At 44.6% G+C, this 14,964-nt stretch overlaps 1 protein-coding gene across 1 annotated transcript in view; it reads left to right on the top strand.

The window, feature by feature from the left end:
* LOC142289823 (multidrug and toxin extrusion protein 1-like) overlaps window positions 1–14,964 on the top strand; it is a 131,304-nt gene that overhangs the window by 46,906 nt on the left and 69,434 nt on the right. The window contains exons 7-8 of the mRNA XM_075333753.1: window positions 3,783–3,880; window positions 7,412–7,509. Of these exons, the coding sequence (XP_075189868.1) occupies window positions 3,783–3,880; window positions 7,412–7,509 (196 nt within the window). The remainder of the gene's footprint in view (window positions 1–3,782; window positions 3,881–7,411; window positions 7,510–14,964) is intronic.

Below are 14,964 nucleotides of genomic sequence, written 5' to 3'. Positions count from 1 at the left end.
ACTTGTATGAGGTTCGTGAGCCGAGACTCGCTGCCAAACGCAGCATGCTGCTGTTCATTCAACATGCCACCATGGCATGAGAAATCACTCGCAGATGGACCCTGCCCCATAGGTTTGCACTAGAGTGTGAGCAATCTGATCTTTTATCGGATTGCACTCATCCGTGCAAGATGCAAGTGGAACCAAACACTTACACAGGAATCTGCTTTATTAAAATATGTCCTATTTAGAGTCTTCTCCACCACAGAACACAAGAGGAGCAAGGGGCTCCACTAGTAGTGGACCACTAGCAATCTGTCAGTGGATGTCCTCAGGGGCAGACATATCATTGGTGCAGCAGGGGCCTAAGGGGTAAAGCGGCCTAGTCTGAAAAGGGCCCATATACTGTTCTTTTACAGGGGCCCTCTTGTGTCTATGACCGCCAATGTTTGCCCTTATAAATTTCATTAATTCTCAACCTCTTCTTGTACCTTGTACCTACAGGTCTAAAACTCAGGAACTTACAAAACAACTTTACAAATTGCTAGGGGCAAAAAATATAATTTGTGTATTGTATAATAAGGGAAAAATGTTTTAATAAACTACATTTTTTCCCCCAGTTAGTAAATACTTTCTAATATACCGATTCAGCAATTATAGATCTGTGGCGCCCCTGACCTGGTCAGGCACCACTGAGTACTGCACCCACGCTGGGTCAGTACAAACAGGTAATCCTGATGGCTGACTAGGATGTGTACGCACAGACACGAAGTACCCAGGACACACACACAGCTTAGAGGGGACCCCTGGGCAGACCCAGGAAGGGAGCGTAGCCCTCGCATCCCAGCTAGTGGTGGAGTAGTGGGACTGGAGACGGGAGTTGTGCAGTGGCAGTTAGAGGAGAAGGAGGTGATCAGCCGCGTCTGAGGTGTAGAGCAGAAGAGCAGGTCACTGTCAGACCCTGCACCTGTAGTGGCTGCTGGCGGGGGAGAGTGGCTACCCAGTAGCGCTGCCTGAGAACCACCTAGTGAAGAGGTGGCTGAGTAAGGGGATTACCGGTAAACCAGTCCCGTATGGGGAAACAGGTCCCTAGAGCAGGAACCCATTTACTCGGCCTGCTAAACCTGCTGGTGAGGGTGCTGGATGTACCTCACGGAACCACACAGAGTCCGCAGCATCAACAGCAATGAGGGGGCCCATAAGTAAAAGAAGGCAAGCAGCCAGCATTGCTTGGTCCACGCTATCAGCAAACGAGCCAGAAAGGGGAGTTGTGACTTCCCTGGGTGATTCCCGCAGTACTACAAGTAAAGAGTCACCCCAAACAAGAAGGGCTAGGAAGGCGAGTCAGCCTGAAGGATACCTGGTTCCACCTGGTCCATCATAGCATCGCCCGGGTTTTCTCACGTTACCATCAGAAAAGTGAGTAAAAACCCTGAAAGACATTGCTGCCTGTGTGTGAGTTCTTCTGCGACCTGTGGTACTACACACTTACACCAGAGCCCCTGGGGCCAGCCTCACTCCGGGAGGCCATAACATTAGACTGCATTACCATCAGCCCTAGACGCTCTCTAAACTGCAGTGGCGGTCACCCTCTGACCGCAATTACCGAGAGTGGTGTCACGATTCCCATTGAAATTAACCTGACCTGCCTGTGGCCAGAAGATTCCCAACACATGAAGACCCTGAGGCGACCTGCAGGTGAGCACGGGGCTCCACATTTCCACATACTCTATTTGGAATGTATGTGGAAATTTTGTACCGGTTTTCATAGGTAATTTCAATAAAAGGAAAATTCATTGAGAAAAAAGTTACATTTAAAAGGGATAGATAATGACAAGATAAAAAGGCGTATACAGGATCCCTATGACTATGAGAGAGGAATCTGACCTTTTGCAAAAGGGTGCAGTATTTAAATAAAAATTCTGGCTCGCAGCCACTGAGTTTCTACGCACGCCCAGAGCAAAGAATGTAGAACATCGGTAATAATTAAACTATTCATAATCGATACATAAAGAATTATTAGTTTGGAAGGATAATTCTGCTGGAAAAAACTTTGTGGCGTCTCGTTTCTGTGACATCTTATCAATAGAACAATGTCTTACAGAACATTTTAACAATATCTGCAGCCCTGGTTTCTTTTACCTGAAACAAAACATTATTGTATAAACCTGATATATAGCTGGCATATAACAAGTGATATAAAATATTGGAAATTATGAATTATAATAGCTGTATTGAATATTTGCCTAATCAGTGTACAGTACTTAGTATACCACAGCAAAAGTTGAATTGGGTTTTTGTAAAAACAAATGTAAGTATTAAAAAAGCTTAACATATATAATATTGCCAACAACTACAATTGTAACAACTGGTATAATAAAGTTAGAATAATATGAACATATTATATATAGTATACTGTATAGTACATATATCTATAGTTAAGCAGTGGATATAAAAAGCCTACACACTCCTGTTAAAATGTCAAGATTATGTCACATAAAAAATCATAACAACAACAATTTCAGAACTTTTTCCACCTTTAATATCACCCATAATCTGTACAATTCAATTGGAAAATAATCTACAATCTTCCGGGAAGGGGGGTGAAAAAATAAGGAATTAAAATAATGTGGTTGCATAAATATGCACGCTCTTAAACTACTAATACATTGTTGAAGTACCCTTTAAATTTGTGACTGCATTCATTGTTTTTGGATAGTAGCCTATCAGCATGGCACTTCTAGAAATGACAGTCTTTGCCCACATTTCTGTAGTAGTGCTCTAAATACTGTACATTCCAGATAACGAGCGCCTATCTTCCAACATGTTACGGTTTTCCTCATCCATATCAGAAACAGTTCAACTTCCCTCTGTATTGTGTCCAATCTAACTGGGCCAGTGAGTCCCAGTGCAACCCAGTCCAGAGTGACAGTCACCTTCCTTTCCTCCAGTCCCATGTTCAGTCTCCTTAAGGATCCATTAATGACTGGAATAAAGCTTTGCACACCCGGACATCTAAAGGGACACCGCTCAATTGGTTGACTACGTTCACACACCAGTTGACGTTAACTCGGTACCTTAACAATTAAGGGGCCTAGAGTCCTGTACCAGTAGAAGTCACCCGGTACCTTGACATTTTAAGCAACCATCCTCCTGCTCCTCTCATCTGGGGCCACTCCGTTGAAGGATCAGTCTCTAGTTACAACACTATTCACACCCTGCGTCTCTGGCCACACTCTAGTTTCACGCTATGTTGCCTTCTGTCTTCTTTCTTCCCTTGCCACAAACCGCCCACTGTATTCGACCTTTATGACCGACCAACTACTCATCTGTCACTTTTGCTCAGTATGTCTTCAATGACTCTAAACTGAACCGTCACTTTTCCTGTTGCGGGACCCCTTCCAGAGTGGGCTAGTCTCAATACTTTAACTACTTCTGACGCTGCCATCTGTTGCTGGTTAAAACTCCTTACAAAACATCTTCATACAAATACTATACATTATGCCATCAACATTACATATCACAGGAATATATCACAATATCTCACATTACGTTATATCACATTACGTTCCAATTCACATGACATAATATTTACAAAAGACGCAGGAAACGGTTCACAACAGATGACATTGATATGATTAGTGTCTTCAGGGGTAGTAACACGGCAGCTGGAGTCCACCACTCTTACACTTTAATACTTAATATATTGAGCACTACATTATTAGTATTGATCAGACGCAGCCACTCAATGTATGCTCATTTACTCAGTTATATGCATTATTTCTTATTTGTTTGATTTTTAGGAAGTAATTTGGCCTCAAATCATAGTAAGCCTCCTGTCAAGCCTTCTTACTGCCCTCTTGAACTATTTACTACTTTTCGTTGTAAAAATAGGAGTCAAGTAAGTCGAATACGGACAATATTTTGGTGAAGGACTAATCTGCTTCCTTGACATGCCTGTATAATAAATACTAACAACTCTGGAGTATCTTGTTTTAGAAGAAGGCCTAAGACATGCGGCATGAAAATCCGAGTGAGTGGAGTGTGATAAAACATCGCATTCCACTCGGACCAATATTAGCCTGTGTGTCAGCACTCATGAGTGATTATTTTCTCAGATCTAATTGGACCGAGAAAACAATCGGAGCATGCTGCGACTGTAATGTGTTCCTGATTTCTCTCGCACCCATTCAAGTCCATGGGGCGAGAGAAAAATCGCACTGCACTCGCAGTACACCAGTGTACCGCGAGTGCAGGGCAAGAATGGCAATAGCCGGCTACGGAGGAGAGAGGGAGATAAATCCCTCCCTTCCTCAGCACCGGCCCTCCCCTCCTGAGTGCCAGCCCGCCCCCCGCAGGTGAGGTCCGATCGCATGATTGGACCTCAGTCGCAGTGACACTCGCATGACACATGGCTCCCGCTGTGCTGCCAGTGTGAGCCGAGTGTCATGCAAGGAGCGCAGTATTCCTCCGTGTGGCCCTGGCTTTATAGATTCTGCTGCCATTCCATATGGAAACAAACTGATAACTGGATGTTATAATTCCAATTGACAATAGTGTGTGTCCATATATAGTTTTTAGGAGCTAATTTAGTGCAGTGATAAATGAGGGTTTGCAGTGAAACAACATGCATCTCTATGATCCAAACTCATATGACTATAATTTATTCAAAATGTATTATTGTCATCTTATCTGCCGCCATGTATGAAGTATTCATCTTGGGCAAATCGTAGACAATAGAGTAATAAAAAGAAAAGAAAAAACGATCAAATGCCCAATATTTACACAGTGTCAAGAAGATTTTTAAAATTAAATTACATAATATAAAATATATATATAGTATTAAAAATCATTGGTGGAACAACATACAGTACAGACCAAAAGTTTGGACACACCTTCTCATCCCTAGAACAACCATTAAGAGGAGACTTTGTGCAGCAGGCCTTCATGGTAAAATAGCTGCTAGGAAACCACTGCTAAGGACAGGCAACAAGCAGAAGAGACTTGTTTGGGCTAAAGAACACAAGGAATGGACATTAGACCAGCGGAAATCTGTGCTTTGGTCTGATGAGTCCAAATTTGAGATCTTTGGATCCAACCACCGTGTCTTTGTAGAAAAGGTGAACGGATGAACTATACATGGCTGGTTCCCACCGTGAAGCATGGAGGAGGAGGGGTGATGGTGTGGGGGTGCTTTGCTGGTGACACTGTTGGGGATTTATTCAAAATTGAATGCATTCAGAACCAGCATGCCTACCACAGCATCTTAGAGTGGCGTGCTTTCCATCCGGGTTGCGTTTAGTTGGACCATCATTTATTTTTCAACAGGACAATGACCCCAAACACACCTCCAGGCTGTGTATGGCCTATTTGACTAAGAAGGAGTGTGATGGGGTGCTACGCCAGATGACCTGGTCTCCACAGTCACCAGACCTGAACCCAATCGAGATGGTTTGAGGTGAGCTGGACCGCAGAGTGAAGGCAAAAAGGCCAACAAATGCTGAGCATCTCTGGGAACTCCTTCAAGACTGTTGGAAGACCATTTCCGGTGACTACCTCTTGAAGCTCATCAAGAGAATGCCAAGAGTGTGCAAAGTAGTAATGAAAGCAAAAGATGGCTACTTTGAAGTACCTAAAATATAAGACCTATTTTCAGTTGCTTCACACTTTTTTAAGTATTTCATTCCACATGTTTTAATTCATAGTTTTGATGCCTTCAATGTGAATCTACAATATTCAGAGTCCTGAAAATAAAGAAAACTTTTTGAATGAGAAGGTGTGTCCAAACGTTTCGTCAGTACTGCACATACAGATCAATTGTACAATTTACCAGGATTGGGATCTCATTTAATGTAAAGCACGATTACTTGTGCTCATGGTGCAATAATTTATCATACCACTAGGGGTTGCCAAAGATCATATTAAACAAGGGTCAATAGGAACTAAGTCCCATAGTTATAAACACAGTCTAATTAACTCAGAATGGAAAAGATCCTTAATAAAAAGTAAATTGTTTTTATTATAATCTTTTTTTTAATTTTATTCATTGAAGATGTTTAGACAAACCGTTTAACTTGGTATCATTCTTCAGACATTAGCCAATTCTATATTCATCCATCAGACTGCTCTCATGTGTGGTCTACTGCTTTGTGGTTGAGATGTAGTTAAACCTAAATGCGTCCAATTTACAATAATTTGAGTTTTTAGGGTAATGGTAGACAAAGATACTTTGGTGTTGTCGATTGCAACTGCAACTATTTTTTTTTAGTAAACGGCTGTTTTACCTCAATCATCTGATTATGCTAATGACATGGCTCTGTTCAGAGTCTGAGCAGAGTGTCATTTATCCTGTTCTCTGCAAGAATTGTATCACAAGTGTGGAGAAAACTGAGAACTTAATTTCTCATCTTCTTCACTGTGTGTGTGAGCATATATTGCACTGTACACATATGACATCAGAGTGCAGCCCGATATTTTGCATGCACCCATAGACCTGAATGTTTGCGCTCCATCCGATTTACGCCGCCAATTGCAACCTGCTTAATTGGCATGAGAATAAAAATCGCTAGTCAGCATTGCCCCATAGTATAACATTAGAGTGAGTGCTTTATAAGAAAACATCAGATAGCACTTGCTCGAGGTATAACCTTGTGTACGTGAGCCCTATCGGTTAGCTAGGGAAAACCTAGCAGCTCAGAAATTTCATAAAAATTTCACATTTTGTAACAAAAATTTCCTTCTCTGGCAGAGCCACAATTAATGTTTGTTGTCTTCTTAGTATGACCTATACTATGACCAATTTTTCTGTGATTACATGTGTGTGCTTGTTTTTGTGCATTACTTTGACTAAACAATGAGCTCAATACTTAGGAGAAGTCCACAAATATGGCTGCGTTCATCATAGCTTTTAAATTAGAATTCAGGTCACGAAATTTTGTCACAATCCAAATCTGTGCGATTTTCACTGAGCTGTGACAGAGTGGGTGGAGCAGGGACAGGACAACCCCGCACGTCAAATTCATGACTAGTGGCAGCGTTACTTATGCCCCAAATATTATTCCAGTCCCCAAATAGGTTACGATTTGTGGAGCACACTGTGGTGCAGATACTCCCGATTCGCTTCTTAATGAAACCGAAGCATCTGACTCAAGAACACCTCCTCATTAAGATTGGCATGACCATCGCCGGTCTTGATCAGGTCTATAGTGTAGGGTTGCATGGGAGAAATAGACACAGAGCAGATCAATTTTAAATCAAAACTATTTACCAAGAGCTTATTTTTCATCCATTTGTTGCAAAAGTGAACATATCCTTCAAAAATAATAGAATGATGCCACTACTAATAGCAAAGCCAATAACATATCAGCACTTTTATGACCCATGTGTTGACATATATTATAAGAACAATGAATTTATCAACTTTTATTTTTAGAGGGGCAGCGATGGCACTCACTGCGAGTTCTATTTTTGAATGTGTCCTACTGTTCAGCTATATCCTAGTAAGAAAGTTGCATCTTAGGACTTGGGCAGGTATGTTCTTTTATGTTGACATGTAAAATGTGTATTTATTTATTTTAAAAAAAAAAAAAGTGGTTTTATATTCGCCAAGATTTTAAACCACGTGCATATGTCTGTAAAGATGTGACTTAATCATAGAATATTAGAGTTGGAATGGACCTCCTGGGTCATCTAGTCCAACCTTTACTGAAGTCAAGATATACTATATCAACTGCATTTCCCTGATCCACCCAGTCAGTGATTTTGTCATAGAAGGAAATTAAGTTAGTCTGACATGACTTATTTGTTACAAACCCATGCTGGCTCTGGTTAATCACTTCATTCTCATCCAGGTACTTTCTTTACATGAATGCCCGCAAAATAAATATGTTGCAGGTATTTGCTATATAATCTGAGAGCAGCATAACAAGGACAAGAAAGCCTGATTCCATCTATGTAAACATTGGAGGATATGAGTGGAAGTCTGCGCTGCGGATGTTATTTTCACAAACAACTCCAGAAGACGTTGTGAGGTAGACAATGAGGTTTATTTTCTAGGCATTTAGAAGTTAGACTCATTTCTTCATCAGGAAAAAACACAATAACCAGGGATGTATCACGTACTGGGCTGCTTGGTGCAGTTCTGATGGAATACCTGTTTTGTCTGATGTAGATGTAGCAGAGCTTAGACTTCTGGGCAGCGTAAAACCTGGTCCACATCCCTGATTGGCAGCTTCCTGTGTACACTGTGAATTGTCAATTAGCTGCTAATCAGTGGTGGTGGGGTGTTACACATATTAGCTGGTTCTGCTCTACATGTGAGATGTAGTCAGGCAGTGATAATCTCCTGCTGATAAAACACTGATTGTATTGAAATCTCTTGAATCAGGCATTTGTCTTTTATATTATGCTGCTCTCAAATTAAATAGCAAAAAACCTGCTGACAGATTCCACGGAAAATTCTGAGGACCGGGAGACATCTAGGAGCCGACTGGGTATAAATCTATGCGGGTATATTCAAATAAATATAAATACAATATAAATATAATTAAATAAGTTTGATAATATAAATAAATTAGAGTATCAATCACATTATATTGGACAAAACTCACAATGATAACAGTATTTTTTCAAAATTAAAAATACTCAAAACGCACTGTTCCAAATTGTTATGCATAACAGAGTTTCCAAACATTTTATAAGTTGAACTGAAAATAATATTTTGTTGAATTTGCACCATTCAGAGGTCACACTTACTAAAATAAAAAGCTTTTCAAATCAAAAACATAACAGGCCAAAGTACATGTTAAAATAGGACCCCTTCAACCCTATTTTTGGATATTGCCTTCACAATTCTTGTATCCATTGATCTTGTGAGTTTTTGGAGAGTTTCTGCTTGAATTTCTTTGCAGGATATCAGAATAGCATCCCAGAGCTGCTGCTATGATGTGAAGTACCTCCCACCCTCCTAGATCTTTTGCTTGAGGATACTCCAAAGGTTTTCAATAAGGTTGAGGTCAAGGGCGGCTGGTGTTCACACCATGAGTTTCTTTGCTTTTATTCCCATAGCAGCCAATGACTCATAGGTATTCTTTGCAGCAGGAGAGGGTGCATGGTCATGCATGAAAAATGATTTTGCTGCAGATTGCACAATTCTTCTTTTTGTGCTATGGAACTAAGTGATCAGTCAGTAACTCAATATACTTTGCCAATGTCATTTCACACCTTCAGGTCACAGCCTTGTTGGGACATAGTGGCTATTCATCAACGATCCTCTGCTTTATCCACCTGGACTATCCAGGGTTGCATGGCAATCGTTAGTGAAAACTAGTAAAACTAGTCTTCATGTATGTGTGGGCCACTGCAACCAATTCTGCTTGTGAATACTGTTTAGGTTAGCCAAATAGTAGATTTATACACAGCTGCAAGCCTGTGGAAAATCCTACACCTTGAGGTTTGCGGGACTTCAGAGGCAACAGCAGCTTTGTAATGATATTTTAGCAGCTGCTCTCTTAATCTGATGAATTTCTTTGGCAGAAACCTTCCTCATTATACCTTTATCTGTGTGAACCCATCTGTGCAGTGTATGGAAGTCATGCAAGCATTGAATATAGGAATTTGAACATGCATTACTGCTAAGAAAATACATTAAAAAAAATTGAGACACTTAGCTTATTAAAGAGGCCAGTTTTATGTGAGCCCAACATCCAGCGTCAAGATGTATCTTTTTGCTGGGTTCCTACCTAATGCTTCTACCTGGGCTTAAAAAGCCTACAATTTTATGGATAGGCAGGATCCTGCTCATAGGAAATTAAAAATAGTCTTAAGCTGGTGATAATGGAGTGCTCAGTCAGAAGACATGACCCTATAATATAAAATGAAAAAACTGACAGCACTTCCTAACAGACAAATCTAAACAGGTGCAAACTGAACATGAAACATATTCTAACAAAAAAACAGCTGCACAGTGAGACGTTAAGGTATGCAATCATTGAATATAGGAATTTGGACATGCATTACTGTTAAGGTAATAAGTTTAAAAATAGAGACAGAGTATAAAAAAGACCAGTTTTATGTGAGCCCAACAACCAGCATCAAGGTGTATCTCTATTTGCCAGGTCCCTACCTAATTCCCCTACGTGGGCTGTTTAAGCCACAAATCTCTTCACAGTATGATGATCACACTTAAGTTTTCATGAAATATCTAGTTTTCATAGTCCAAGTCATTGCACTATTTAACACTGTTTGACAGCAGAGATATCCTTTTTCTTTCCCATATTGCTTGAAACCTGTGGCTGCAAAGAAGGGAATTTTGTTACTTACCGTAAATTCCTTTTCTTCTAGCTCCTATTGGGAGACCCAGACGATTGGGTGTATAGTACTGCCTCCGGAGGCCACACAAAGCATTACACTAAAAAGTGTAAGGCCCCTCCCCTTCTGGCTATACACCCCCCGTGGGATCACGGGCTGATCAGTTTTAGTGCTAAAGCAAGAAGGAGGAAAGCCAATAACTGGTTTAAACAAATTCACTCCGAAGTAACATCGGAGAACTGAAAACCATTCAACATGAACAACATGTGTACCCGAAAACAACCAAAAATCCCGAAGGACAACAGGGCGGGTGCTGGGTCTCCCAATAGGAGCTAGAAGAAAAGGAATTTACGGTAAGTAACAAAATTCCCTTCTTCTTCGGCGCTCCATTGGGAGACCCAGACGATTGGGACGTCCAAAAGCTGTCCCTGGGTGGGTAAAGAAATACCTCATGTTAGAGCTGCGAAGACAGCCCTCCCCTACGGAGAGGCAACTGCCGCCTGCAGGACTCTTCTACCTAGGCTGGCGTCCGCCGAAGCATAGGTATGCACCTGATAATGTTTGGTGAAAGTGTGCAGACTCGACCAGGTAGCTGCCTGGCACACCTGTTGAGCCGTAGCCTGGTGTCGTAATGCCCAGGACGCACCCACGGCTCTGGTAGAATGGGCCTTCAGCCCTGATGGAACCGGAAGCCCAGCAGAACGGTAGGCTTCAAGAATTGGTTCTTTGATCCATCGAGCCAGGGTGGCTTTGGAAGCCTGCGACCCTTTGCGCTTTACAGCGACAAGGACAAAGAGTGCATCCGAGCGGCGCAGGGGCGCCGTGCGGGAAATGTAGATTCTGAGTGCTCTCACCAGATCCAACAAATGTAAATCCTTTTCATACCGATGAACTGCATGCGGATAAAAGGAAGGCAAGGAGATATCCTGATTAAGATGAAAAGAGGATACCACCTTAGGGAGAAACTCCTGAATAGGGCGCAGCACTACCTTGTCCTGGTGGAACACCAGGAAAGGAGCTTTGGATGACAGCGCTGCTAGTTCAGACACTCTCCGAAGAGACGTGACCGCTACCAGAAAGGCAACTTTCTGTGAGAGTCGAGAAAGTGACACATCCCTCAGAGGCTCGAAGGGCGGCTTCTGGAGAGCAACAAGGACCTTGTTTAGATCCCACGGATCTAACGGCCGCCTGTACGGAGGGACGATATGACAAACCCCCTGCAGGAACGTGCGCACCTGAGAAAGTCGTGCTAGACGCTTCTGAAAAAACACGGATAGTGCCGAGACTTGCCCTTTAAGGGAGCCGAGCGACAAGCCCTTTTCCAACCCAGATTGCAGGAAGGAAAGAACAACAGGTAACGCGAATGGCCAGGGGGATACTCCTTGTGCAGAGCACCAGGATAAGAAAACCTTCCACGTTCTATGGTAGATCTTAGCAGAAGTGGACTTCCTAGCCTGTCTCATGGTGGCCACGACCCCTTGGGGTAATCCTGAAGACGCTAGGATCCAGGACTCAATGGCCACACAGTCAGGTTCAGGGCCGCAGAATTCCGATGGAAAAACGGCCCTTGGGACAGTAAGTCTGGACGGTCTGGTAGTGCCCACGGTTGGCCGACCGTAAGATGCCACAGATCCGGGTACCACGACCTCCTCGGCCAGTCTGGGGCGACGAGTATGACGCGGCCGCAATCGGATCTGATCTTGCGTAACACTCTGGGCAAGAGTGCCAGAGGTTGAAACACATAAGGGAGCCGGAACTGCGACCAATCTTGCACTAAGGCGTCTGCCGCCAGAGCTCTTTGATCGCGAGACCGCGCTATGAAGGTCGGGACCTTGTTGTTGTGCCGAGACGCCATTAGGTCGACGTCCGGCACCCCCCAGCGGCGGCAGATTTCCTGAAACACGTCCGGGTGAAGGGACCATTCCCCTGCGTCCATGCCCTGGCGACTGAGGAAGTCTGCTTCCCAGTTTTCTACGCCCGGGATGTGAACTGCTGATATGGTGGATGCTCTTTCCTCCACCCACATCAGAATCCGCCTGACTTCCTGGAAGGCTTGCCGACTGCGTGTCCCTCCTTGGTGGTTGATGTATGCCACCGCTGTGGAGTTGTCCGACTGAATTCGGATCTGCTTTCCTTCCAGCCACTGCTGGAAGGCTAGTAGGGCAAGATACACTGCCCTGATTTCCAGAACATTGATCTGAAGGGTGGACTCCTGCTGAGTCCACGTCCCTTGAGCCCTGTGGTGGAGAAAAACTGCTCCCCACCCTGACAGACTCGCGTCTGTCGTGACCACTGCCCAGGATGGGGGTAGGAAGGATCTTCCCTGTGATAATGAGGTGGGAAGAAGCCACCATTGCAGAGAGTCCTTGGCCGTCTGAGAAAGGGAGACTTTCCTGTCTAGGGAAGTTGTCTTCCCGTCCCATTGGCGGGGAATGTCCCATTGAAGTGGGCGCAGATGAAACTGCGCGAACGGGACTGCCTCCATTGCTGCCACCATCTTCCCTAGGAAGTGCATGAGGCGCCTTAAGGGGTGCGACTGACCCTGAAGGAGAGATTGTACCCCTGTCTGTAGTGACCGCTGCTTGTCCAGCGGAAGCTTCACTATCGCTGAGAGAGTATGAAACTCCATGCCAAGATACGTTAGTGATTGAGTCGGTGACAGATTTGACTTTGAAAAGTTGATGATCCACCCGAAAGTCTGGAGAGTCTCCAGCGCAACATTCAGGCTGAGTTGGCATGCCTCTTGAGAGGGTGCTTTGACAAGTAGATCGTCTAAGTAAGGGATCACCGAATGTCCCTGAGAATGCAAGACTGCTACCACTGCCGCCATGACCTTGGTGAAAACCCGTGGGGCTGTCGCCAGACCAAATGGCAGAGCTACGAACTGGAGATGGTCGTCTCCTATCACGAAACGTAGAAAACGTTGGTGCTCTGTAGCAATCGGCACGTGGAGATAAGCATCTTTGATGTCTATTGATGCAAGGAAATCTCCTTGAGACATTGAGGCAATGACTGAGCGGAGGGATTCCATCCGGAACCGTCTGGCGTTCACATGCTTGTTGAGCAGCTTTAGGTCCAGAACAGGACGAAATGAGCCGTCCTTTTTTGGAACCACAAAGAGATTGGAGTAAAAACCTTGCCCTTGTTCCTGCAAAGGAACAGGGATCACCACTCCTTCTGCTTTTAGTGAGCACACCGCCTGCAGAAGGGCATCTGCTCGGTCGGGATGTGGGGAGGTTCTGAAGAACCGAGGCGGAGGACGAGAACTGAACTCTATCCTGTACCCGTGAGACAAAATGTCTGTTACCCACCGGTCTTTGACCTGTGGCAGCCAAATGTCGCAAAAGCGGGAGAGCCTGCCACCGACCGAGGATGCGGAGGGAGGAGGCCGAAAGTCATGAGGCAGCCGCCTTGGAAGCGGTTCCTCCGGTTGCTTTCTTGGGGCGTGATTGAGCCCGCCAGGAATCTGAGCTCCTTTGCTCCTTCTGAGTCCCTTTGGACGAGGAGAATTGGGTCTTGCCGGAGCCTCGAAAGGACCGAAACCTCGACTGCCACTTCCTCTGTTGAGGTTTGCTTGATCTGGGCTGGGGTAAGGAGGAGTCTTTACCCTTGGATTGTTTAATGATTTCAGCCAATTGTTCACCAAACAGTCTATCTACAGATAGTGGCAAGCTGGTTAAACATTTTTTGGAAGCAGAATCCGCTTTCCATTCCTTTAACCACAAGGCTCTGCGCAAAACCACAGAGTTGGCAGACGCCATTGAGGTACGGCTTGTAGAGTCCAGGCCAGCGTTGATAGCGTAAGTCGCAAACGCAGACATTTGCGAGGTTAGGGACGCTACTCGCGGCACTGCTGGACGTATGATAGAGTCCACCTGTGCCAGACCAGCTGAAATAGCTTGGAGTGCCCACACGGCCGCGAATGCTGGAGCAAACGACGCGCCGATAGCTTCATAGACAGATTTCAACCAAAGGTCCATCTGTCTGTCATTGGCATCTTTAAGTGAAGCCCCATCCTCCACTGCAACTATGGATCTAGCCGCAAGCCTGGAGATTGGGGGGTCCACCTTTGGACACTGGGTCCAGCGTTTGACCACGTCAGGGGGAAATGGATAACGTGTATCTTTAAGACGTTTGGAGAAACGCTTGTCTGGGTAAGCATGGTGTCTCTGGACTGATTCTCTGAAGTCAGCGTGGTCCAGAAAAGTACTCAGTTTACGCTTGGGATACCTGAAATGGAACTTCTCCTGCTGTGCAGCTGCCTCCTCTGCAGAAGGGGCAGGGGGAGAAATTTCCAATAGACTATTGATGGCCGCTATAAGGTCATTTACCATGGCGTCACCATCAGGAGTATCCAGATTGAGAGCGGTTTCAGGATTAGACTCCTGATCCCCCTCCTCTGTCTCATCATGTAGAGACTCCTCTCGCTGAGACCCTGATCCGCGTGATGACGTGGAAGGTCTCTCCCAGCGAGCTCGCTTAGGCTGCCTGGGACTGTCATCTGAATCAGAGCCGTCAGGCTGAGATGCCTGGGACCCCCTTGAAGCACGGATTAACTCCAACTGAGGGGGACCGGGGAACGTTGCCGCAGCAGTGTCCATGGTCTGAGTAACTGGCCTGGCCTGCAAGGTTTCTAGGATCTTTGTCATAGTGACAGACATCTTGTCAGCAAAAACT

The sequence above is a fragment of the Anomaloglossus baeobatrachus genome, chromosome 2 (genome assembly GCF_048569485.1).
Source record: "Anomaloglossus baeobatrachus isolate aAnoBae1 chromosome 2, aAnoBae1.hap1, whole genome shotgun sequence".
In the NCBI taxonomy this organism is placed as follows: domain Eukaryota; kingdom Metazoa; phylum Chordata; class Amphibia; order Anura; family Aromobatidae; genus Anomaloglossus; species Anomaloglossus baeobatrachus.
The sequence above is the reverse complement of the archived record's forward strand: the minus strand, read 5'-3'. Positions and strand labels throughout refer to the sequence as shown.